This window comes from Sceloporus undulatus, chromosome 1, assembly GCF_019175285.1.
Source record: "Sceloporus undulatus isolate JIND9_A2432 ecotype Alabama chromosome 1, SceUnd_v1.1, whole genome shotgun sequence".
Taxonomy (NCBI): Eukaryota; Metazoa; Chordata; class Lepidosauria; order Squamata; family Phrynosomatidae; genus Sceloporus; species Sceloporus undulatus.
This window is the reverse complement of record NC_056522.1, coordinates 217,746,346-217,771,145: the sequence shown is the minus strand read 5'-3', so window position 1 is coordinate 217,771,145 and position 24,800 is coordinate 217,746,346. Positions and strand designations below refer to the sequence as shown.

The 24,800-nt window shown below is 38.8% G+C and overlaps 1 protein-coding gene across 3 annotated transcripts in view; it reads right to left on the bottom strand.

Annotated features, from left to right (window-relative positions):
* Window positions 1-3,501: 3,501 nt before the first annotated feature.
* Window positions 3,502-24,800, bottom strand: part of ACVR1 (activin A receptor type 1) — a 109,638-nt gene continuing 88,339 nt past the window's right edge. For all 3 annotated transcript variants that reach the window (XM_042475028.1, XM_042475010.1, XM_042475019.1), the window contains 4 exons: window positions 23,198-23,473; window positions 21,367-21,564; window positions 8,816-8,946; window positions 3,502-6,437 (listed from right to left, as the gene is read on the bottom strand). In XM_042475028.1, the coding sequence (XP_042330962.1) occupies window positions 6,303-6,437; window positions 8,816-8,946; window positions 21,367-21,564; window positions 23,198-23,473 (740 nt within the window). In that variant the 3' untranslated portion in view covers window positions 3,502-6,302. The remainder of the gene's footprint in view (window positions 6,438-8,815; window positions 8,947-21,366; window positions 21,565-23,197; window positions 23,474-24,800) is intronic.

Genomic DNA, 24,800 nt, shown 5'->3' with positions numbered 1-24,800 from the left:
GATTGGCAGATGCTCTTTAAAGGCTGGCACAATTACTAAAGGTAGTGTTGCACTCATTACCCCAACACTATTAATGGAAATTTGGACACATTGCACCCATAGCACCTGCAACCATTAGAAACTTAAAAACCAATTAAAAAAATAGCTTTGCATTATTGGGGAACATGACTAAATACATATGGGCATTATTTTATTTTTAAGATAGGCTCCCTGCCCCCCTTATTTCCAAGTATCCAACATCCCCTGGAGACAGAGAATAAAGTTTGGCAGTACAATTAAGCATGGCAGGGAATATTTGCTGGCTGCTTGTAAGCATTCATCCATGTACATTGGGGTTGGCATCTGCAATGGGTTCAAGAGCCATTTTTTTTTCTCCAGCCCTCCAATGGGCACGTGGGTGCCAACAATGCAGCTTTGTGAATTTTTATTCCACAATTATTTTAGAAGGGGTTTTATTGGGGGGGGGGGAGAATGGCAAATAAATGGCTAAAACTGCAGCACATATGCATGTTGTGCTTTTATTAATTCACATTGAATCAACTATGTCAGAATCCTGTTGGCAAACTGCATTAAGCAGGGTCAGCCCTGGTTAGTAGTTGGAAGACTGCCAACAACATCTAATGCTGTAGGTTACATTTCAAAGTTCTGGCCTAAATCAGCAAGGTTGGTAGTTAATGATGACAGAGGCCTTGTAGGCATCCTTGAGGCCAGATGTTTCTAGCACAGGTACAGGAACTTTTTAAAAGTATCTTGTTACACCACTCATTGTTTGGATCAACCAACATGTTACCATTACTGTACTCAAAAAACCAAGTCAGAACACATTACTGTTACTAATAGCATCGAGCCACATTAAAAAACAAAAATAAAAAATAGAATTCAGTTTTGCCCATTTCAGATCATCATTCTGTGTGTACTATGATGTCTGGCTTTCTCCCCCACCAGGCACAACATATATCATGTAACTGCCATGTGCACTGCACTCAGATGCTTTGGAAGAGGGCACAGAAGCAATCAATTACTCTTCCTTGCCCATTTCCCTCTCCCCTAGACAATTTAAATGTCCATCCAACCAATGCAAGTTCAAGGCCGGTGCTGTTGTTTGGAGCGGCCCGCTTGCCAAGGCAACTGTTTCTCCTTATACTCACATTGTCTTTTTCTGGTGCCAGCAGCCGTTTCTTTCATTTGGCCAGAATGGAATAAGGTAGAAAAGAAAATCTAACTTTAGAATAACAAGCAGAAAACCCTTTACGATATTCTGAGAAGTTGCAAATTATAGTCCTGGTGGTTACAGGCAAAAAAAAAGAAAGAAAAAAAAGTAATAACATTCTAACTCATTATTGTAAAAAGCAAATAGTCACCAAAATAACTTGTTGCAAGTTAATACGTTATTTCCAACTTGTGGTATGTCACAACCAGACAACACAATAATCACTACATTAAAAATGAAATTAAGTGGAGAGCTATATTTGTGGATCAAGCTGCAATTTCAGTGTGCACACACTAATGGCTATACTCTCCCCGCCTCATCCCCCAAGGCCCTTAAAAATGAAGATGAAGGGAAAATTACAAAACACAAACATTCCAGCCAGCAATATGTTCATCAGCATTTATCCTTTAACAACAAGAAGTGCCCACTCCAGTTAATAGAGCTATGAGGGCATGTTGCCACTCATTTTGCTGTCATTACCCTGAACAAAGAAATAGCCTTCTACATGAAAGGACCCCAACTGGAGACTTCTTCAAAATAGGAAGAAGAGCTCTACGATTACCCTACACAGCTCAGAACTTTTTCACCTGAGAGGAGAATCTTGTTTTATAAGTTGTGGGCTGCATTAGAAACAATGCAATGTACACTTACTAGAAGTAGCACTCTTGTGTTTAATTAAGGCTAGTTTCCCTCATGTAGCATCTATAGGTGCTTCTATATCCAGATAAGTCAGGCTAAGGCACCAGCGTTTCCCTTTTTGCAGGTAAATGGGTCAGTATCAGGGCACTCACCTATCATTCATCACTTGTACTTGGCCACTCAATTCACTAAAGCACCCATTTCTGCTGGTGCACAGGTTCTAGATTTCAAAATCTGGGGACTTCAACCTCCGGGTTTATTTTCAAGTGAATGTACAAGGGATTGCAGTCTTAGTAAACCTTTACTGATACATTTCATGCACTTAAGATCCCACCTTCTTTCCAAAACAACAACTCTGGACTCCTCCCCCCCAAAAAAATCCACAAACACACACACACACACACACACACACATATATAATCTCACTTCAATCATGTTCTAGAGAAAATTTCCCATTTTACATAATGAACCACTGAAGTAGTTTATTTTTTTTCAATATATGGAAAATGTACTCCATCTGAATGGAGTTCTAGAAGTGAATATTATACTAAATGACTGAAAGAACAGAAAGCTGCTGTTTCCTTCTCATTCTCTTCCTCTTCAATGTTCTACTAGTTGCCAAAAGCAGTATTGTACCGGGACTTGGCAGATCTCAGATGGATAAGAATTCCACAAGATGGGTAACTATAGGAATAAAACTCTGACCTAGCATCTGTTTGCCATGGCCACAAGGGATCTGAAGCGTCTCAGATGAAGGCCAAGACACACCGAAGGAATTGATAGAAGAACATACAACTTAAAAGCATGCTTGGTCCTATGATCTGTGGTATGAAGAAAAATGGTGCGCTATCATGTATCTGTTCTTTGGCTAAAGAACAGATAAATGGCCATGGCAGTAGGAAGAAATAGTTGATACTACTTTTTAAAAGGAAACATTGATCCAAGAAGGAAAGGAAGCCCAGACCTGGCTCACAGAAGTCAGGAAATTTATTTGTGATTTCTTCTCCACCCCACCCCCCAAACATTCATTTTACTATTTCTAGAATTTGTAGGATGGCTGTTAACCTTCTGCAGAATTTAAAATGACCCAATACCTTTTTACTGTGAATCCAGTGACTCCTAGATTTCCCGCGCGCCCTTCCCCTTGGATATCTTGCTACATCAGATGCACAACAAATGCAAATTCACTTCAAATGAGTATTAATCCACAGTGAAAACTTGAGAGGGAGACAAAATTTGTATGGTTCTGATTTTAATGGAAAATTTCAAAGTAATACGTAAAGCGAAATGTAACCATCCTTTGGCTATCCCACTTTTCTGAATTTCATGACATGAATTTTCAAACCCTCCTCCAACTCCACAAAATGTGTGTACAAAAATGTACATATTTTGGGAAATTGTCTCCAAAAAGGCCTATCAGCAGTGGTTTCATGTTCAGTTTTGATGGGATGATGCTCATTGTAACAGGTCCCATACCCAGGCTCCAAAGGAGGACACAAATGGAGGCAGCTTGGCTAATCTGTGTCAACAAATCAGTTCTATCAGTTTTCTCTTTACCAGAGCCAGGCCCTTTCCTCAAGTAATTGGGTAATGAAATAAGATGAAGTTTGTTAGAATAACATGTGCACTTCCAAATCCAATAACCATACAAACAAGTTAAAAACTAAATGTTTATTATTGGGACAACCACTTCCCACCTCAAGGTTCATTATTATTAATCTGACAGGTCATTTTTTAAGGGATAATTTCAACTTTTTTTATTTGGTTAAATTTTCACCAAAAACCAAACATATAACAGAATTATTTGGACAAGCGATCTCTCTCTCCCCTGAAAAACAATGAGCTGCATAGCAAAAGATGGAAATATTAAAATAATAAAAATAAGTATTAGGAACACAGATGTCAACCCTAATTGTTCCTTGGACTTCTTCCAGGATGACCTTTCCCTACTTAGGCAGTTGCCTGAATGTGTTCTAAAATCACAGAACAAGTGAGCTTTCCCAATTATAGTACTACTATTCCACTTTAACTGCCATGGCAACATCCTGTGTTATCCTGGGATTTGAAATGTAGGGAAGGTTTGTTAGAAAGCTCAGCTAGAGAGCTTCTCTGGTGCTCCTCACGATTACAAACCCCATGATCTACAGGTTGTAGTTATTGCAGATAAATAAATAAATAATAATAATAATAATAATAATAAAGTGAAATCATAATACTGTAATTGTGTAGTGTGAAAGGGCCCAGCTTTCACCATGCAGAAAAGCAACTATGCCCTTCCAAGACTGTACAAATTCAAATTATAGATTGAAGACTGTATGTTCCTGTGTGTTAAAATTAGTGAAACACAGAACCTAAGCTTTCAGGAAGAGATGGTTTTGCCACGTTTCTTCATGCACAGGTTTTTTTTCAGGTGAGTGATCATTCCAATGAAGTGCAATTAATTCAGACAATAGCGTGTGATGATTTGGATCCACATGGTTCCATTACACACTGCAGCTGAATGAACTGGACAGAAGATTACAGATATGAACCTCAGGACAGAAAATCATGACCTATGTTCCTAGGCCAAGATTTCATCTTCATTCAGTGACAATAAACAGCATAAATAAGAACTGTACTAATCAAGGCAGGCCCTTGCATACGTTTCCCATTAAGGCAGCTGAAGCACATAATAGAGAGGATGGGCAAAACAGAAGTCATTATTGCCCTGGCTCTTTTAAGACAACTCCATCTGAAATAAAGCTTTTCTAGCTTGCTTTTCAAGAAGCGTGTGGCACTGAGATAGTTTAAAATATCTAAATCACCCACAATTAACATTCAACTGGCTTTTACTATGGACATTCCATGAAGAGAACAGCTTCTGCAGTTGCAAGGCAAGGCAAGGCACTGGGATCAAAACGTTTTGCTCAGGAAACTCAAAATTAAAAAAAAAAAAAAAAACCATAGTCAGAATAACATGATCCATACATCATCATCACACAAGAATTCATGTCATTGAGAAGTCACATCTCCAGGAGGAATGCTCAGTGGCACCATCACATGTATGAAGGATTATTGTGGAATTCCTTAGTGATGTTCCATCTACCATGCAGGTCTGTTGAAATTACATCTGACTTGCCAACATAGCAAACATCAGGAATTATACATTGATATATGCTGGTGATGCAAAATTGTATGGCCTTTCCCTTTAGCCGTCAAGAGGCACTAACAGAACTAGGGAGCACTGTCTTCAGTTTGAAAATATTCTCTTTTCTACACTTAACCACTAAATACAAAAAGTAATTTTTAAAAAAAATAACTTTCCCCCCTGACAGAGTTTAAAAGCATATCATATATAGCTTAGAAGAAAAATGCATCTTCCCATAAGAACTATGACATACCAATTCTACCATTTTCCTCTGTTGCTCCCCTCCACTAGAAGGCGAATAAGGTACTAGATGTGGCATCATTTGTGTAATGGTTTTATATTTGAGATATATAATAATAATTATAATAATCATAATCATAATATATTTATATATAAACGTTCTGCATATTCTGAACTGAAAATATATGTTACAGACCACACACGTATAAAATGTGAAGCAATTAAAATGTGATTAAAATGTCTAATTGATAATATGGGTGGAGGGAAGGGGAGAGAAGTGGGATTATTTCAGATTATACCATGTCATGATAAAAGTCTGTAAGAAACAATGATAGAAGCCACATAAAAATAAGCTTTTAACTGTTTGCACCTTTCCTTGTTTTTTTTTAAAAAACGTTAAGCGCACATCTAATAAATAAAATCTGCACGTTTCCTTATAAACAGTAATTCCTAGTGTCCAGCATTATTGTAAACAGTACACTTGTGTAAAATGCAGCTTAACAAATAAAAAGAGAGAGAGAGAGAGAAGATAAAGAGCCAGTTACGGGTTCAATTCCCCATGTTGATTTCTTACTGTTAAAAAAAAAAGATCAATGAGTACACAGCCAATCCTATTTTTGGCAAGTCATGTCTTTAAAAACTAAACAGTAACAGTGCAAGTAAGGAATGCAAAGAATCCCTAGTGCAATAAAGAAAAGAAGCGCAGGAAATGACGCTGATTATTGACCGCTTCCATGTGTTTTTAAACTTGGAAGTAACAAGGAAACACTTTGTTTATTTTTATGAAATTAAAAAAGCCACAATTAAAAGCCATGGTTTTAATGCCCCAGTTTTGTCTTAGGACTTTCTCTGTCTTACTCCCATAGGCCACTCCAGGTTCAGCACTAAGTCTTTAGAGATTGGCCATTTGTAAAACGTTGTGGACAGTCACCAATTAAGGCTCCATGGTTTCATTTCCTCTCAAATGGCTGGTTCAGGTAAACAACTTCATCTAGGCCTGAAGCCATGTAGGAGTGAATCCTAGAATCATCAGGCTGTAGTTTTGAGCTGGACCCAACCTTTATGTCTTTGTAGGGTCATGTATTTTCAACAGTCAGCTTTGAGCTTATCTAGGGAATTATCAATTTTGGTCAAGGTCTTTTTAATTCGCAGAGCTGTTAATCTTGCAGATGGATTGTGATACCAGCATTCTTTCATCAACTTGGCAAGGGAAGTTAACGTCTGGAAAAGAAAAAGAAGTACACATTAAGAACATTCAGATTTCTGCACCACTGTCAGTGTTAATTTCACAGGTAGAAACTATTTAAGCCTAGTTCAGACATAGTGCCAACTATGCTGAATAAATCTTGATTTGGCATAGCTGAATTATCTGGATGAATGCCATACAAGTACTGAGAAACTAGAATCTGGCATAATTTCTGAACTGACAAACCAACAGAAAACAAAAAACACAAGTTACTCTAAAATGGTTTCTGCACACCTTGAATTGGCATTAGCTAAGCTACAGACAGTATGGTCTTCAGAAATTTCTGCACCAGCACCAATGCCAATTCACATAGCATCTTGTGGAAGAGTTCTCTTCTTCTTCTTTTTCTTTGTTGTTGTCATCTTCTATTTCTCTGCACTGATTATTATAGTTCTTGTTCCTGTGTAAGATTCACTGAACAATGTAAAGTTGAAGGCTTTCATGGCCAGAATCCAGTTTTTTGTGGGTTTTTCGGGCTATGTGGCCATGTTCCACAGATGCTGGCGAAACATCAGGAAGAAACTTTTCTAGAACATGGCCACATAGCCTGAAAAATCCACAAAAAACTATTCACTGAACAGTTTCTTTGTGGGTTCTTACCCTATTTCTGTCACTTTTTACTTTTGCTTCTCATCTCTCCTTAACTGCTTGAAGAGTTTCATCTGTTATCTGGTAAGGCTTCTCTTTCTTTTTGGTTGTGCAGTATCTTTTTGCACACCTCTCTGACAATTCCCCTGGCTTCAGTCAAGTTCTTCTGGCTCTTGGTCAATTAAGCAAACAGTGCAAATCTATTATTTACATTATCTTTGGTAATGTTCTTCAGGTTGTATTTGGGCATGATGGCTGATTTAACGTTCTTCTTTAGCTTTACTCTAATTTTTTTTATATTAGCAGTTCATGGTCTATGCCACAATCTGCTTCTGATCTTGTTTTTGCACAGAGAATGGAGCTTCTCCATCTTCTACTTCTGATTATATAATCTATTTGATTGCTATATTGGTCATCAGGTGATGTTCATGTATACAGTCAACTCTTGGGTTGTTTGCAATGAACAAACAGTTGGCCTTGCAAAATTGAATCAGTTGCTCTTCTTGATCCTAGGCTAATTTTTCCTGCAACCTTGTTTATATGTTTCATTTTTTGTTTTACTATGTTTAGCTTCCTCAGATTCATGCTTCTCACATTCCATGTCCCTGTAATATGTGTTGTGGAGCTTCGGACTTTCCTTTTACCCTCTGAGTCTGGCACCAGATGAACATCCCAGTTGTGACATCAGCCACAGCGGTATTCATAGTTGTTCTGTGCCATATCCCAGTAGTACACTGAGTGCTCTCCAACCTTTGAGTCTCATCTTCTGGCACTCTCTCTTATTTCATTTTGGATTGTATCATCGTAAGGTCTTCATGGTAAAACACATTCAAAAGAAGTTTACTGGTGCCTCCTTGTGCAATATTAACAAGTGCTAGCTATGGTGCCATTCTGAGATCCTCTGTAAGTATCACCCCACCCCTCTCTGAGAAAGGAGGAGAAGGCGGTGCTTCTCTTCTTTGTCCAAGACTTGGGGCAGAGGAAAAGCTATGACAAAGAGGAAGGTCACAACTGATGATAGTTTTGGCTATTTAATAGTGAAATGGAACAAATGAAGAAGCCAGGAAGATGCACAGACTTTTACCTAAAAAGGAGAAGACTAAATGTTGGAGTGCACCATATAAGAATCTCTAACCCTGCTGCAATGGAGGCACGAAGCTTGTGTCAAGTTAGTATCAATTGCAGAAGAATGCCTTTTCAAAAAACATAAGCATTTCATATTTAAAGGCAGAAACTAAGAAGGTTCTCAAGAGGGGCTCACTTTTAAAAAATAAAACAAAAAGACATGCAATCTCTTTGGTCCAAGAGTTTTCAAAAATATGTTGGGCTTTTGTAAATAACTTTCCTCATTTACTGCCCGCTTGATGTTTGCTTTTGTGTAGGTCTGCCACCTTCTTGATGACCTAAGTACATGCTAATAGATGCTACCTAATAAAGCCATAGATGTTTTAGAACTGTAAGGGGTTTTAACAGGGAAACAATAGGGTAGGGGACACTAAGCAATTTCTCTGTTCCCAGTCCCCCAAATGACTTTTCCAAAGCTTCCAAGAGTATGTTTACCACAGCAAACTTTTGAAATGGGGCAAGAATATTTGCTTTATATGAGAGCAGGCATACAGGTGAATGTAACTGTCATTGTAACATTAGATTTGGCTGATAATTGAATAGGAAAATATAACAGGTGTATGTGTGTGTTTTAAAGTACTCTTAACAGATGTTCAAGTACAAGAAAATATGTTTGAACGTTATAATCAGGCATACTTACAGGGTCTGAAAACCATCTGTTGGGAATGTTTGGTCTTTGCTGATCCACACAGACTACTTTTCTCATATCTTCAAAACTAGGATCATTAGGAACTACGTCATAAAATGGAGGTTTGTAATCTTCAACGATACCTATGACCAAAATATAAACCAAAACAAGATTGACCATATTTTACTGGTATGTTTTGAAGTGTTCATTAGCAAGACAAAGTTCACTATCTTATTACAATAGTAGTAAGCTCAGCCAACATGAAGCATTTGTGACATTTAGTCAGTATTATGAAATGAAGTCCTTAATAGCACAATGCAGCTGAGGCATTCATCAACCAGTCGTCCCTGTGGGCTAGAACACAGTTCATTACTCTGCAAGCCAAATCAAAAGCCCATGTACACAAGACAAATCAATGAGTTGACAAGATGATAAAGCCTTGTGGAAACTGAAGGAGAAAAAAATTAGAATTTCTAAATGCACACTTTTGTACATGAAACAAAATTGGTGTGTACTGAACCATCACAAAGCAAAGGTGTTCTTATTGCTGCCACCCATGTGGACGATTTTGGAGTATTTCAGATTTCCGGATAAGGGAGACTCAACCCTCAATTATTAATCAAAAGAGAGAGAAATGCATTAGTTTCAGGCAATGTGACCTAATGAGGTTCATGTCGGTGCAGCAGTACATCTATAACAACTATAAAGTTTTATTCTAAACATTAAATGACCTAGCCCCAAGATATGTTCGGTACTTTGGATAACTCCTTTAAAAGTATATTTCAGATTCTGCTTGAGATTAACTCTTCAGTAATGTTCTTAACAATCCACATTGAAAAAAACATGGTAATGATAAACAAAAATCAACACTTTAACATAATGGAACTGACAGTTTGCTTTTAGTATCACTACGTTTCAAAACTTGCAGTTCATGATCAACTGTTTTTTAAAAAAAACCTATTTGTCCAACAAAGTTTGATGGAGATAAACATACAGCTTTATTAGTTTACACTGCAAATTTTGACAGACGTTGACAGTGAAAGAACATATGGTCTTCCCTGTGTGCTTGGGGGATGGGGAGGAACCCAAAACTGTATTTCTCATTAAACCTAGACATCTGGCATCCCATGAAAACCTTGGTATCTATAAACACAATATATTTTGGGGAAATGGGAGGAGGAAGTGACAAGAAATGTTGTGGCAAAAATGCACATCAGTAAAAATATCACTGAAAATATTTCTGTGAATCTTACTAGAACTCCATATTAATCTTTTCTGAATGTCAACTTTTCCTTTCCCAAGTACGGATTAAAGGCCCCCAATGGCTTGGGACTAGCGTACCCCAGAAACTTCTACTTCTGGGAAGACATTGCACTATGGGAAAGGAAAGCTGTTAACGAACAGAGGAAAACCTTTTAACTCCTAGCACCCATGCAGTTGAACAGCTTTCCTTAAGACTAGACAAGGCAGGCAATCATTTTTCTGTAGACATTGCAAATCGTGCTTTACATCTGGCCAGACTAGAATTATTGTTTAAAGTAGGGCAACCACAATGTAGGGCTTGAAATCCCATTCTACCCTCTTTGGTTATTTTAATGTATCGTTTTTAACTGTTGTTGTGTTTAATTGATATTTTAAGGGGAGGGAGGGAATAATTGGGTAACCATGTATGTAATGTATGGATTTTTAACTGTAAGCTGCTTCAATTGTCTTTGGACAGAGAAGCAGGGTATAAATAAAGCTTATATTATTTATCATTTATTATTAAAAAATGAAGAACAACAGACCTGTCAACACTGGTCCTGCTACCTGGATCACCCAGCACCTTCAGTCCCTGGCCCTGCCACATTAGATCTCCATACTTCCATTTGCCTGAACACAAATGGGGTGACATATGCTGTTGGCAAGCATAAAGGTCTCTCAGAAAGCCAAGATGACTAAACTGAGGCTATCATATTTTGGCCACATCATGGGGTGTGACGGAGTCACTATAGAGCCCTGGTAGCGCAGTGGTTAAATGCCAGTACTGTAGCCACTCACTCACAAACCACAAGGTCTTGAGTTCAATCCCAGCCAGGGTTCAGGGTCGACTCAGCCTGGCATCCTTCCAAGGTCACTAAAATGAACCCAGCTTGATAGGGCAAATTAGCTTACACATTGTAAACTGCTTAGGGAGTGCTTAAATGCATTGATAAGCTGTATAGAAATATACTTGCTATTACTAGGCAGATTTGATTTCCCAACAGCCAATCCTGGATCAGGCTGGCTGTAGGGGAGGGGCTGTTGTGGGAAGAGTGGGTATAAAGGGAGGCGTGAGTGATGGTTAACAATCAGTTGCGAGTCAGTTAAAGATGATTTCCATACCTGGCTCCATCGCTGGTCAAACATGGCTCAAATGCCTTTAAACGGGGGAGGAAGCGTGCACATCTGGAAGCCAGGCGCACTTCCTCAATCGTCAGGGCATCATCGCTCCCTCTAGCATCCCTGAATTGTTGCAAGGGGAGTAGATTTCCTATGAATGCAAAGCTTGCATTCGTAGGCAATCCACTCCCCTTGTGATGATTCAGGGACGCTAGAGGGAGCGACGATTCCGACGATTGAGGAAGCGCGCCTGGCTTCCAGACATGCATGCTTCCTCCACCTTTTAAGGATGTTTGAGCCACGTCTGACCAGTGATGGCGCCAGATATGGAAAACTTCAAAGTCAGCTGAGGTTGAGTGCAGAGTTCCCTTGGTGGAATTCAGAATTCCGTTAAAGGAATAGGGAGTTGAGAGGCAGAAGAGAATAATTCAGATACTGAAAGGAACAGTTTGTTAGAGGAGTTTAGTGAAAAGAAATTGAGTAAAGAAGTAGTGTACACGCAACTGCTGAGTTATTGTAACTATTGCAACCATACCATCTATGAAACCATCCTGAATAAGCTACATTCTTGCTAAAGAGGCAAAGGTAAAAGTAGTCTGTTATGTGTAGTTCTAACCAACTGTAGGGAATGGTGCTCATCTCCATTTCTAAGCCGAAGAGCCAGCTTTGTCCAAGAACTGCTCTGGTGGTCATGTGGCCAGCATGACTGCACCATGTTACTTTCTCACTGAAGTGGTACAAATTTACTTGCATTTGCATGCTTTTGAACTACGTACTAGGTTGGCAGACCTAGTGACAGGAGCTCACCCCATCATGTGGCACTCAGGCCTCGAACTACCAACCTGCCGATCTTCCTGTCATCAGAATTGTCATTTTAACCACTAAGCCACTGCATCCCCCTTGCTACATGCCTGTAAATAAAGTTAATGTTTGTTTGTTTCAAGAAAAGCATTTGTCTGAGTGAGTTCCTAACCATAAAAGCACAAGAGACACACTACCACAAATTTAAAACTTGTAAGAGAAAAACACTGGGGACCCTAGCCCAGTGATGGTGAACCTATGGCACACGTGCCAGAGGTGGCACTCAGAGCCCTCTCTGTGGGCACATGTGCCATCGTCCCAGCACAGAGTTTGCCAGAGTTTGTTACTAGAAAGCCAGAGGGACATGGCACTTTGCAATTAATAAGTGGGTTTTGGGTTGCAGTTTGGGCACTTGGCCTCTAAAAGGTTCACCTGTCAGGGATGATGGGAGTTTTAGCTCTTCACCTCTGGCTCTAACTCACCACCTTGTTATGCACCGGCGCTGACCAGTTTTGGCCAGTGGTTAAAGCTTTGCTCTAAAGCAGCAGAGTTTCAGAGAATAGGCTGAAGACCCTGACAAACTCTCCAAGCCTTCTCACTCTTGCTCCACAGAAGTCTTCCCACTTCTCCAGGATCCTGCTGGCTCTTGTATCTTCACTCAAGACACCAGACAACTCAGTAGTCTTATATAAAAGATTTACTTTATTCTACTATATACAGCTACTAATGCCCTCACAAATCACAATCTCTACAATCTCCAAACTACTCACAAAACTCCACAACTACCCACAAAATACATTGGGAATCATGGCAATTATTATAGTCATAGTAAAACACCACCCACTTAGCCAGTTTCCACCCAGTGGGCGTGTACATCCATTTTGATTGGTTTTCACAGTTCAACCCATAATTAATGATTTCATCATTTCACCTTGTCCACTTAACAATTCTCAGGTGTTTTCAATTAAACACTCTGCATTTCTGTCCTTGGCATTTAGGACTTGCTAATTACATTAGCTTTCACACCTGTGTGGCTTCTTAATTGATTTTGCTTAGTCATAGTGACTCTCACATACATGTTTTATTTCTATCACTGTATATCCCATGTTGCATTTTCCTTAACATCACCATCATGCCCTAGCCCTTAAACATTTAGGGAAAATGTATTATGGGTGGATGTTGGGTCAGTGTCATTCACAGGGAGCTTCGGATGTTCCTGAGGTAAAACAGTGGCCTCGAGGCATTGGCAAAAAGAAGCCTTGTGGTATATGATGTCGGCAGCCGTAACAAAGGGGTCTCTGGAAGCCAAAATGACTAAACTGAGGCTGTCGCATTTTGGCCACATCATGGGGCAAACTGAATCATTAGAAAAGACAAAGGTGGAAGACAGTAGAAAGAGAGGAAGGCCACACGCCAGATGGACAGGCTCAATCAGGGAGACTACAGATTTGGGCCTACTGGGCCTGGGCAGGGACGCCAGTGATAGGGGATCTTGGAGATGCCTCATCCACAAGGATGCCATGAGTCAAAATCAACTTGAGGGCAGCTAACAACCAACAACAATATATTTATAATCTATGTGTCCCTTGGGTGTTTATAATCTATGTGTTCCTTCCTATGCTTCACATTTATTATTTTAAAACTGCCTTGTGGCAACAATGGCCCTCAGAAAAGTTGGTTATAAACATTTTAAATTAAATTCTGTAGTATCTTTTCGCCTTTCCTCCTATATGATAATTGCATTTTATCCACTGATCCTTCATGTACCTTTAAAAAAAAGTTCCTGTTAACTGTATTACAGTAATAGAAGTGGTCTAACTTTTTCTCTAATTTAAGCAAAAAACAATTAACAAAGCCAAATTTTTATGCAACCTACAGGGACTGAGTTTGGATCCAGAACTACTAACAAAAGCCAGCAAGGCACCATAAAATATAATCTCCACAGCCCTTACAAACCTTTGACACATCTTTTTGTTCTACCAGAAAACAAGAATATGCATCATATTCCTTGCCATATTCATATATCTTTGAAGCCCACAAAATATAATCTCTAAAATCTCTAAAATTAGTACTAAGCAGAGTTTAAATGACCACACAATGTTTGCACCCTTACTGTAGGCAAAAATCACTGTTCCTTAAAACTACATCTTAAGATTTCTGCATCTCCAAACATTAATCTTCCCTAACTACTCCTAATAGCCTACTCAATACAGTGCAGAGGAGAAAGTCTGAAACTGAAGTCATCTAAGGATAGAGGCTGCTGAACAGTACTGGCATCTTCTTTGGCCCATCCACAAGGTCCTCTGGGTTTTTTGATTTCACAGAAAGGATTGCAGCATTCATTCCAACACATTGAAAACCCAGGGGGAGATGACAGGTTGGCAAGAAGCCCGTGGCTGCTACTGTTCTTTCTCTTCTTATCTGGCCAAAAATCCATCTCCTATACTGGAGAAATAGTAGGAGAAGCACCAGCTACAGCAGAATATCAAATAAGACTCACTGCTCAATGTTTGGTGTGATAAGGCTGCTATGCATGTTCAAAGGATGACAACCAACAAAACTTTTCTTCCATGCCCAAATTGAACCCCCAAACTTCATATCCACCCTCTCCCTCGGGAAGACCCAGACTAAATGGAAAGACTGTGAGGGTATCTAACTTTAATGTCTTAAATTCATGATGTCAGTATAGGTGTTAACTGCCCTCGAGTCAACCCTGTATCATGGCGAACATGTGGAGGAAACATCTCCAAGACCTAAGCACCATTGTTCTGATTAGGTCCTGCAGACTCAGACTTGTGCTCTCTTTAATTGAGTCTATCCACTTAGCATGTGCTCTTCCTCTGTTTCTACTTCCCTCTACTGTGCCACGTGGCATCTGGCATGTGGTCTTCCTCACTTTTTACTATTACTTTACCTAGCATTATTGTCTTTTCTAGTGAGTCATGCCTTCTCATGTGGTCAAAATATGACAGCCTCAATTTTATCCTCTTGGCTTCCAGGGACACTGTAGGCTTGAACTGTACTAGGATCCAGATGTATGACTTTTTGGCCATCCACTCTTATCCAGCACTACATCTCAAATGAGTTGATTTTCTTCCAATCTGCTTTCTGGTTTGAGGATAGTTACAGAGTAAGGATTCAACAAATTAATCTATTAATTTTGTATTATTTTCCATGTAACCTCTGGCTAATATATTTTATTCATTTTTTATGATTCAAGATTAAAATGTTAGTGCTAATGTTAGATGCTTTCAAGGTCTGAGAGGCTTAAGTTACAAGTACCTCAAACATCTATTCTCCACTGAATAATTATCTGGGCAATTGTTTTAAGTAACAGAATTATTGCAATGAATTTCAGATGGATTTCAGAATCAAAAGCTCTGCACAACTCATTAATTACATTAAGTTTTGACAGATGACCCTTCGATTCTGTCAGAAAGGACAGCAGTTTATCTTTTCTCCCATTACAGTAGGGCACAGAAGGTTGTGTACTACTCATGTCTGCCATCTTGAGTGGCAAACAGGACCTACTATATTAGACCACTTGCAATTTCAATTGCTAGTGGGAAGAAATCAGAAAACTACCAAAAAGGGTGCTGGTATTTGTATTACTATAGTTTGTCAAACTGGCAGAGTGTGAAACAATTTCTTCCAGTCCTATACTATATCTGAGTTAACAAGACAGACTAGCCTAACATAAATTTTAAAAATAAAACACATAACCAACAATTCTCTCTAGCAAGTCTGATTTGTGCATTAGCTTTTCTGACTCTCTCTCTACACAAGCTGGCTATTTGTTTCAATTCTTCTTTTGTGATTTCCCCCTTTTTCTTGTAGATCATTTGTTGTACATAGCCCTTTCAAGTCCTAGCTCAGTTGAAAGTTCTTTAGACATCCATCCTGGTTTCTTTGGACACCTCCTATTTATCCTCACTGGAACTGTTTAAAATTGTGCCTTCAATAGCTTGTTTTTCAGAAATTCCCTTCCCTCATGAACCCCATTACTGTTATTCCTGACCATGACATTGCTGCCAGTATTTCCCTAAGTTTACTGAAATCAGCTTTCTTAAAGTCTAGAATGCATGTCAGACTAAGCGTGTCTTTTTGTTTCTGCTGTATCACGAACTCCAGGAGATCATGGTCACTCCCACACAAGGATCCTGCCAGTTCCATCCCATTAACTAGATCATCATGATGGTTAGGATCAGATCTAAAATAGCTGATCTCCTAGTTGCCTTTTCCACCTTCTGCAAAATGACATTGTCTTCCAGGCAAGTGAGGAATTTGTTAAAGTTTTGGCTGAGTTTGACTTCCAGCAAATATCAGCATAGTTGAAGTCACCCACCACTACTACATCTCTCCTTGCTGAATGTGTGGTCATCTGTTCCAGAAAGGTATAATCCAAGTCATCAGTTTGGTTTGGAAGTCTGTTATAGACACCTCACCATCACATCTCTGTTGTTTCCTTCCCTCTTTTTATCCAAATGGTCTCAATCTGGCCTCTAGGATTTAAGTCATGGATCTGTTTACTGGTGTACACCTCCTTAATATGATTCAAGGTTAACATGTTATAATGCTACTCTACTTTCCTTTCTGTTTGGCCTATTTCTCTGAAATAGGTTATGCCCCTCTATTACTACATTCTAGTCATGAGACTCATTCCACCAGGTTTCAATGATGTCTATCATATATTTGCTTTGCTGTTTATCCTGTTTATTTCCCATGCTCTGTGCATTATTACATAGATATCTCAGACCCTGAGATATCTCATTAGTATCTCATTGGTACATGAGATATCTCAAACCATTCCCCTATGTATCTTTTTAAAGCTTTTTCCCTCTCACTGTTGGGTTCTTGTGCTATTTGCCTTGTTCTCTGTAATATTTGGGTTATTACCTCCAGCACTTGATGAGCTCCTGCCTTCAATAATACTGTCTCCCTCCTCCAGATAACTCAATTTAAAACACTCCTGTCAGATCTCTCAGACTGTTAGAGACTGGGGTTGCAGCTATATAGAGAGCTAGTGGCTGCTAGCTCCTCCCTACACCAAGTCTCTGACTCACTTCCTTTGAGCAAAAACCTTAGCTTTCATGATCAGGCGAGATCTGGTGTCTTTGGAGTAGTCAAGGACTCTCATATGTCAATGGGACTAGCCCCTATTTGAAAACACCTAAGTTAGTCACTGTCATCATATTGTATGGCAGTGAATTCCATATACTGTGTACTGTATAAAGAAGAATTTTATTTAATCTTATTCAAGCATTCTGTAGCAGAGAAGAATGAATGTCATGGGGGTGCGCATGCGCAAGGAAAGAGAATATAAGTTGATAAAAAGTGCAAGGCACTTAATTTGGACATTAGAAATTAAGATCCAGGGCAAGCTTTGAGAAGAAGAATAGCAAGTGGAGAGAAAAGCCGGCTGTAGCGTGATTTATGAACAACATGGAGACAGCAACAGTGAGTCCTCCCACAAAAATCTCACTAGAAGTCCTGGATTGTAAATTAGACAAGCTGTTTAGTGCTTTCCAAAGCATTGAGAGTACAATTAAAGTTGTCACAGAGCAGATAAGTGGAATAAAAAATACAGCTGAAAAAGATAAGGAAAAAAACTGGAAATAATGGACAACAGATAGAGATGCTGAGGAGTGAAGTCTGAATGCTTCGGAATAAACTCATAGATGTGGAGAACAGACAAAGAAGGAGACATTTAAGAATAAGGAACTTTCCAGAACAAGTTAAATCTATTGATTTAATCAATAAATTGACAACATGGTGGGAAAGCTATGATTTAAAAGTTTCTCCAGATGATCTAGAGAAAGCCCACTGGAGTTTGGGGGCAAAAGGCAGCACTAGAAAAGACATAATTATTGCTTTTGGAAGAAAAAATATGAAGGACATGGTCTTTAAAAAAAACTGAGATCAATACACAATCTGGAATATAATGGACAAAAAATTCAGATTTATCAAGATTTTCCATCAGAGACTATTAAACAAAGAAACTTATTCTGAGATATAACAACATGTCTTAGAGAAGGAGGAATTAGATACACCTGGCATTTCCCTACAGCTCTCCTAGGCCTGTTACAGACTGCCAAAATAAAGCTGCTTCGGGTCTCTTTGGAGGTATGCTGTTTAAATGATGCATGGGTCCTAAGAATCCAGAACCTGCACCAAAGCCGCACTCCAGTGCTTAGGAATGGAGTGTGGCTTTGGCGCGACCTCCGGACTTGTAGGACCCATGCATTATTTAAATAGCATATCTCCAAAGAGACCTGAAGCAGCTTTATTTTGGTAGTCTGTAACAGGCCATAGTTTTCAAGGATGGAACTTTGCTTAAGGCTTCTAATGTGGAGGAGGGTCAGTGATTGCTGCAACAGCTGGGACTTGGAGAGAAAAGCCAAAGGGGAATTCACAGTGGTGAGGAGAATGAAGAAGAAAACAGAATTATGCTGGCCAAGCGGGTGAAGGACATCAGAAGGAAAGACAAGGAGGAGAGATCTAACAGAAGAGAGAAATGTGACAGACAGTTGAGAAGCATGAAAGAAAGGGAAAACACAATGAGATGTACTCTGGGAAAGTTGTAAGAAAGACTATATAATGTAATAGCTGTGATATTATAATAGGAAAGTAAAAATAAACCTGAGTAATTATTAAACATGGAGTAATAAAGGTTAAAATAAGAAGGAGGGAGAGGGATAAATGAAAAACGTATCTCCAAAGGGAAGGAAATCTGACATGGGTAAGGTGCTGCTGGGAAGAGCTCCTTGTGTCCCTTCCAAATGGGAGGGAGAACCTGAGTTCAGAAGAGGGAGGGAAACAGCAGATCAGAGGGCAATAAAAAAAGGAGAGTGGAATGAAAATGAGGGGAAACAGAATAGATTGAATGGTTGATATAAATATTATGACATTAAATGTGAATGGACTACATACCCCAGTGAAAAGATACAGGTTAAATAAGATGCTTAAGGAACAACAAATTCAGATAGCTATGTTTCAGGAAACACATACAGTAGAGTCTCGATTATCCAACCTTCAATTATCCAACATTCCGGATTATCCAACGTTCCTGCTCAGTGATTTCTTTACATTTTCAGAGGACTGTTCATACATTACAATGTTATTCCTATAACGTTACTGCAATGTTACTTTTACTGTTACTGCAATAAAACTTCAATACGTTTGCAATTCAAGGCTTTTCTTGGACCCTCCGGATTATCCAACATTTTCGGCTATCCAACTATCAGCCCGCCCGTTTATGTCGGATAATTGAGACTCTACTGTATTTCAAGAAGAAATAGAGCTAAACTTTTTAATTATGGTAGATGGGATTTGCAGTTTGAATCAAGGGGGACAAACAAAGCTAGAGGAGTGGCAATATTAATGAAAGATGGAATAAACTTTCAAGTAGATAAGATTTAAAAAGATAATGAAGGAAGATACATTTTTGTTAAAGGAAATATAAAGAAGATAGAAGTTATGTTGGCTTGCATTTATGCCCCAAATAAAAAACAAGTCGAATTTATAAATAAGGTGTTAACATTATTAGAGGACTTTTATGAAGGAGATTTATTTCTGGGAGGGGACTTTAATCTTGACATATTAAGATACAATATAAAGGGCAATATAAGAGGAAGAACAGGAAAAAAAGAATAAAAATGAAAATCCTAAAATTAATTTGGAGAAATGGAATATTATTGACGGTTATGAAAGCACGGGCAACAGTAATTATGAAAATACATATTATTCAGCTAGACACAAAAAAATTAGTCATATAGATTATTTTTTAGTTTAAAAAGACAATAGTTTGAAAATAAAAGAAATTAATGCAGCGGGTGTCTGGCTTACAGATCATGCACCATTATATATAAAGATCAAAGGAACAAATATCAAGAGTTGTAAAAAATTATTCTGAAGGAGAAAAATAAACAACAAATTAGTGAGGAAATTAAAAATTATTTTGATTTAAATGATAGGGGAAGTATTCCAAAACATGTATTATGGTATGCGTTTAAAGCAGTGGTAAGGGGAAATGCCTACGCATGGAAATAGGAATTTAAAAAAAAGAAAAATTTATATAGAAAGAAAATGATACAAGAAGTGGAAATGTTACAAAAAGAGTATAATAAATATAAGAATATATCTATAAAAGAACAGTGGGATAAAAAAAGAGAAGAAATTAAAGAACTGGACCAAACAACTATATTAAGAAACCAAATGTATATTAGGAATGAATTTAAGGCATGGCATACTAGAAGTATGACGAATTGGCCAAATCCCTTAAAGTGGAATCATAGTGCTATAACTATGTAGTGTGAAAGGGCCTTTGGTCTTTCTGTTCATGAAAGTTAAAATACATTGATTATTTTGGTTGCTTTTTTCTGCACCATGATCTGACCACATGACAAGAGCTTATCTAAGTTGCTCAAATGATAAACAACATCTATTTTAATGGAGCCCTAGTGGCAGTGGTTAAATGCCTGTACTACAGCCGCTCACTCATAAACCACAAGTTTGTGAGTTCAATACCAGCCAGGGGCTCCAGGTTGACTCAATATGGCATCCTTCCATAGGTCACTAAAATGAGTACCCAGCTTGTTGGGGGCAATTAGCTTACACATTATAAACCACTTACATCGGTAAGCAGTATAGAAATGTACTTGCTATTTCAATTTTACTTTGAATTCATCAACTAGCTATTATCACATCAGCACAAACAAAATTTGTATCAGCATTTGGCTGTGCAGTGGGTTCAATTTCAGGCTGCTAAGAGAGCAAATACGTAACACATAAAATAGGAATGAGCAACTGTAGTAGGTTAGTGGGGCTCATTGGTCCGCCAGGAGGTTTTGGAAGTCCACACTCCCACCATACTGGACTCAGCAAAAAATTCAAAACCTTTTTGTGTTCCCAAAACCCTTCTAGGGGGCATGGAAGCCATTTTCACCATGTTTTTGGGTGTTCCTGGGCCATTTTAGGCCCAGGAGAGACCCTTTTCAACAACAGTAAGTGAGCTGGAGTCACTTTTTGTTCACCTTCAAAAAAATTTTAAAGTTTTTCTGGGTCCTAAATTAGTTCATGGCTTCTCAAACATTTTGGAGCAAAAAAGTTTGAGAAATTTTGCAAAAAAAAATTTGGTCTGCGGGGCAGGAACAGGGAACACCATACATGGTGGAAATGCTCACCATACATCCCAGAGCGCATTTTGGATGTTAAAAAAAACAAACCCTAGGAGCCACAAACATGATCTTGGAGCTATGTGTGGCCCATGGACCGCATTTTGCCCACTCCTGGCATAAAATAACTGAGTACAAGGTAGTTACAATAACAATACTTTCCCACTTAATGGGATAATTCATTGTTGAAATTAACTGAGCAGGTTTCAGAAACAAGTATCTACATACCATTGCTAACCATGCGCCTGGCCACCTCCCAAAGGACCAGTCCAAATGCCCAAATGTCAACCCTTTTGTATGAATCGAAGCAGTCCACCTGGATTGTTTCATCCAAGACCTCTGGAGCCATGTAGCGCTTGGTACCCACACGGGGGTTGTTCCCCACATCCAGCTGATTGGTGCTTTGGGAGTGCATGACTGCAAGACCTGCAAACAAATGAGTCACAGTTAATGGACTATATGCTATAATTTCAGTCATGCTGATATGGAGGAAGCTTAAGTTTGGAAATGTTGCCAATCAGGAACACGGATGGAGAACCACCCAAAACAATCATGGCAAAACAATGGGTTAGATATAAAATGGAAACACAGTTCAGCATTATGGAACAAAGCCTAATCAGCCTATGGTATTATAGTTTGAACTATATTCAGCACCCCCCCCCAAGTCAGCCGTGAGAGGGAGTTTGCAAGCTTTCCCTCCATTTTAGATTAAAACATAGCATGACAAGGCTGAATAAAGCAGTGTTAATCTTTATTATGATTAGTGGAAACAAGCCAGTTTAGTAGGATTGTAGTTAATCTTAAATAGGAGAAAAGCTTGTGACTGCAGTGGATGAGATGGGGTATGCACATAGGCCTGATGCTTGTTGCAGTTTTCCTTCACAATTTTAAATTGTGATTTTGCATTATATGGAAACTGAGCCACTGTTTGCATCCTGGAGGGCCTTTAAGTGCTCATAGTCCTAAAAGGCATGTTGGTCTTTTAAACATGTCAGTGAAAGTTTTATAAAAAGTGCTACTTTAAAAAAAAAAAGCAGAACAAAATGTATCGGTGAGTAAGATGAAAAAAATTAACATTTTCAGTCACAACATCTACAGATTTAGGATCCTAGAAATGGCTACCTTCAGTAGCATTCAAGGCTGTAATGTTTTTAAGAATATAGGGACTTCAGCTCATGTGGTAGCTAAAAGGATAAAACATTCCCTCCCTGCCCCTGGATACTGCTACTCTAATCTTCCCTATAGTGCCTGTGGTGCTACATACTTCAATCCCCATGCCTTAAGGTGGTTCCAGCCTAGAGCAATTAGTTGAGAAATAGGCAAAATGGGAAAACAAAGAAGAAATGCAGGCTTGATCATCCAATAGTAAAGTGAAGCCTTTCTTCTACAGTCAAGCAGTGTCAGAAAAATTTTCGTGACTGTGCCACAGATTGCCACATCATGCCTAAATGTAAATGGTGAATGACAGTGTTGACTTTGCCACAGCCCTCTCATGGAGGTAACAGAATTGTGCCTGCCAATATGGTAGAAAAATCATGATGTGGGATTATACCAAAGCCAAAGACACTGCTTGACACTGGCTGGGACCCTGCATAGGAGGAGCAGCAGAAACCTAAACATGATCCTAGAAACATAACTTATGACGGTGATGATGAGATACACAGCAAGCACTTTGGATGTTTTGAATAAAATGGCTGTTTCCCTTTGGACATATTTTGAGGACTGGAGCGTAGCTTTGGTGTGGCTTCTGGACTCTTAGGACGCATGCATCATTGAAACACCATACCTCCACTGTGACTTGAAGCAGCTTTATTTTGGCTGTCTGTAACAGGCCATAGTAAGTAGTAAAAGATTTAGTGAACAGAAGGACTTTTTTTAAAAATTGTAGTGCCCTCTAGTGGTTGCTGAAATGGCTTTTCAAATCAGCTCTTCAGGAACTCCAACTGACAAAACACTCTAAGGTTGTACCAAGTTATTTCTGTGTAGTATTATGTTAATATCTAAAGAAATACCTAAAATAGATAAAGGAGAGGGGAAAAGATAGGGGAAACTCACTCACCCAGATCTGCTATGCAACACTGTCCATTTTTCTTTACCAGGATGTTTTTACTCTTCAAGTCTCGGTGTGCAATGGCAGGTTTTCCTTGAGTCCCAAAGATCTCTATGTGCAAATGTGCAAGGCCACTAGCTATGGACAAGACTATTCGTAAGCAGCTCACGGTGTCCAGTGTAGTGAGTTGTAGGTAGTCATATAAGGAGCCCATCTCATGGTAATGTGTTATTAGCCACAACTGAGTACTTGAGTTCCTAGAGGTCATATCTGAGGCAACAAAGCCTAAAAGAAGAAAAGAGTAAACATATCCCTCTCAAAATATCAGAAAGACCCAAGAATTATTCTGCCTTTTCAATGGTTTTCCTCCTTATCATTTACCCCTTCTGTGGAACTGCAAAATTCCTCTTCTTGCAGAAAACAAAAAAGGGGGCAAATGCATCTTGCTTTTAGGAAGAGTGGATAGAAAACATTTGATCTTCCAGATGATTTGGATTTCAACTCTCAAAACCCCAAATCAAAATGGTCAATGGTAATGGGATTCTGGAAATTCTAAGCATCTGGAGATCTAACCTAAAGTAGTAATCTCAATCAAGCACTGTATGTATTAATGACTTAATTAACATCCTTGAATGAAGTGAAAGGGCGAAGGAATCTCCCATAATACTGGTCAACAATGTGGATAGACAAAGATCCTCACATTTGGCCCTAACTTGTTCTTTTTCCCCAGTTCTTTCCAATTCCAAATGAATGTTTATATCAATGCATACCAAACTTTATTGGCATCTTGACAAGCCTGGAGTAAAAGTCCATTTGGTGGCTTTTTAGTCAACCAATAAATGCTTCATTTTATCTGCAAAATAAGGACTTCATCCCAATGAACAATTTAAGTTTTAATAAATGGAATTACACAAAAATCCTTAAAATATGTCTAACATGGCAGACTGTTAAGGTCATGTTCACAAGTGCGTTTTTTCTAATCAGGAATTAGATCTTGGAATTGGTCTACACTAGTAAACAACTCCAGGATTTATTTTTTATTGTTTATTAAAATTGAAAGACAAACTCTTGTAATACAAGCATTCCCCACTTTTTGATGCCTTGGTTTTTGACAACCCACTCTTTTGTCTGTTCTAAACAACTACCCAGTATCTTATACAGTGGTACCCCGGGTTACGAAAATAATTCGTTCCGCCGCCGCATTCGTAACCCGAAATGCTTCGTAAGCCGAAAAAGCCATAGGCGCTAATGGGGAAAAGCTGCGATTTCGTGCGAAATAGCGCCGAAAAGCACCAAAAAATTTTTCGTAACCCGAAAAAACCTTCGTAACCCGGAACAGTTTTTTCCTATTGATTTTTTTCGTAACCCGGAAATTTCGTAAGGCGGCGCATTCGTATCCCGGGGTACCACTGTATTAAATATGTGATCCTCTCCTTTGTCAGGGTTTTCACAATGCTTTCACAAGCACACGCTGCTTTTTTTCTTTCTTAGGCAACTCTCTGTTGCCTTAGCACCATTTTGTGTTGACAGAACCAAGTTCCTCTTTTTGACCATTTTCACTTTTTAACAATGCTCTGATCCCTAATCCATCCAATAAACGTGTGTGTGTGTG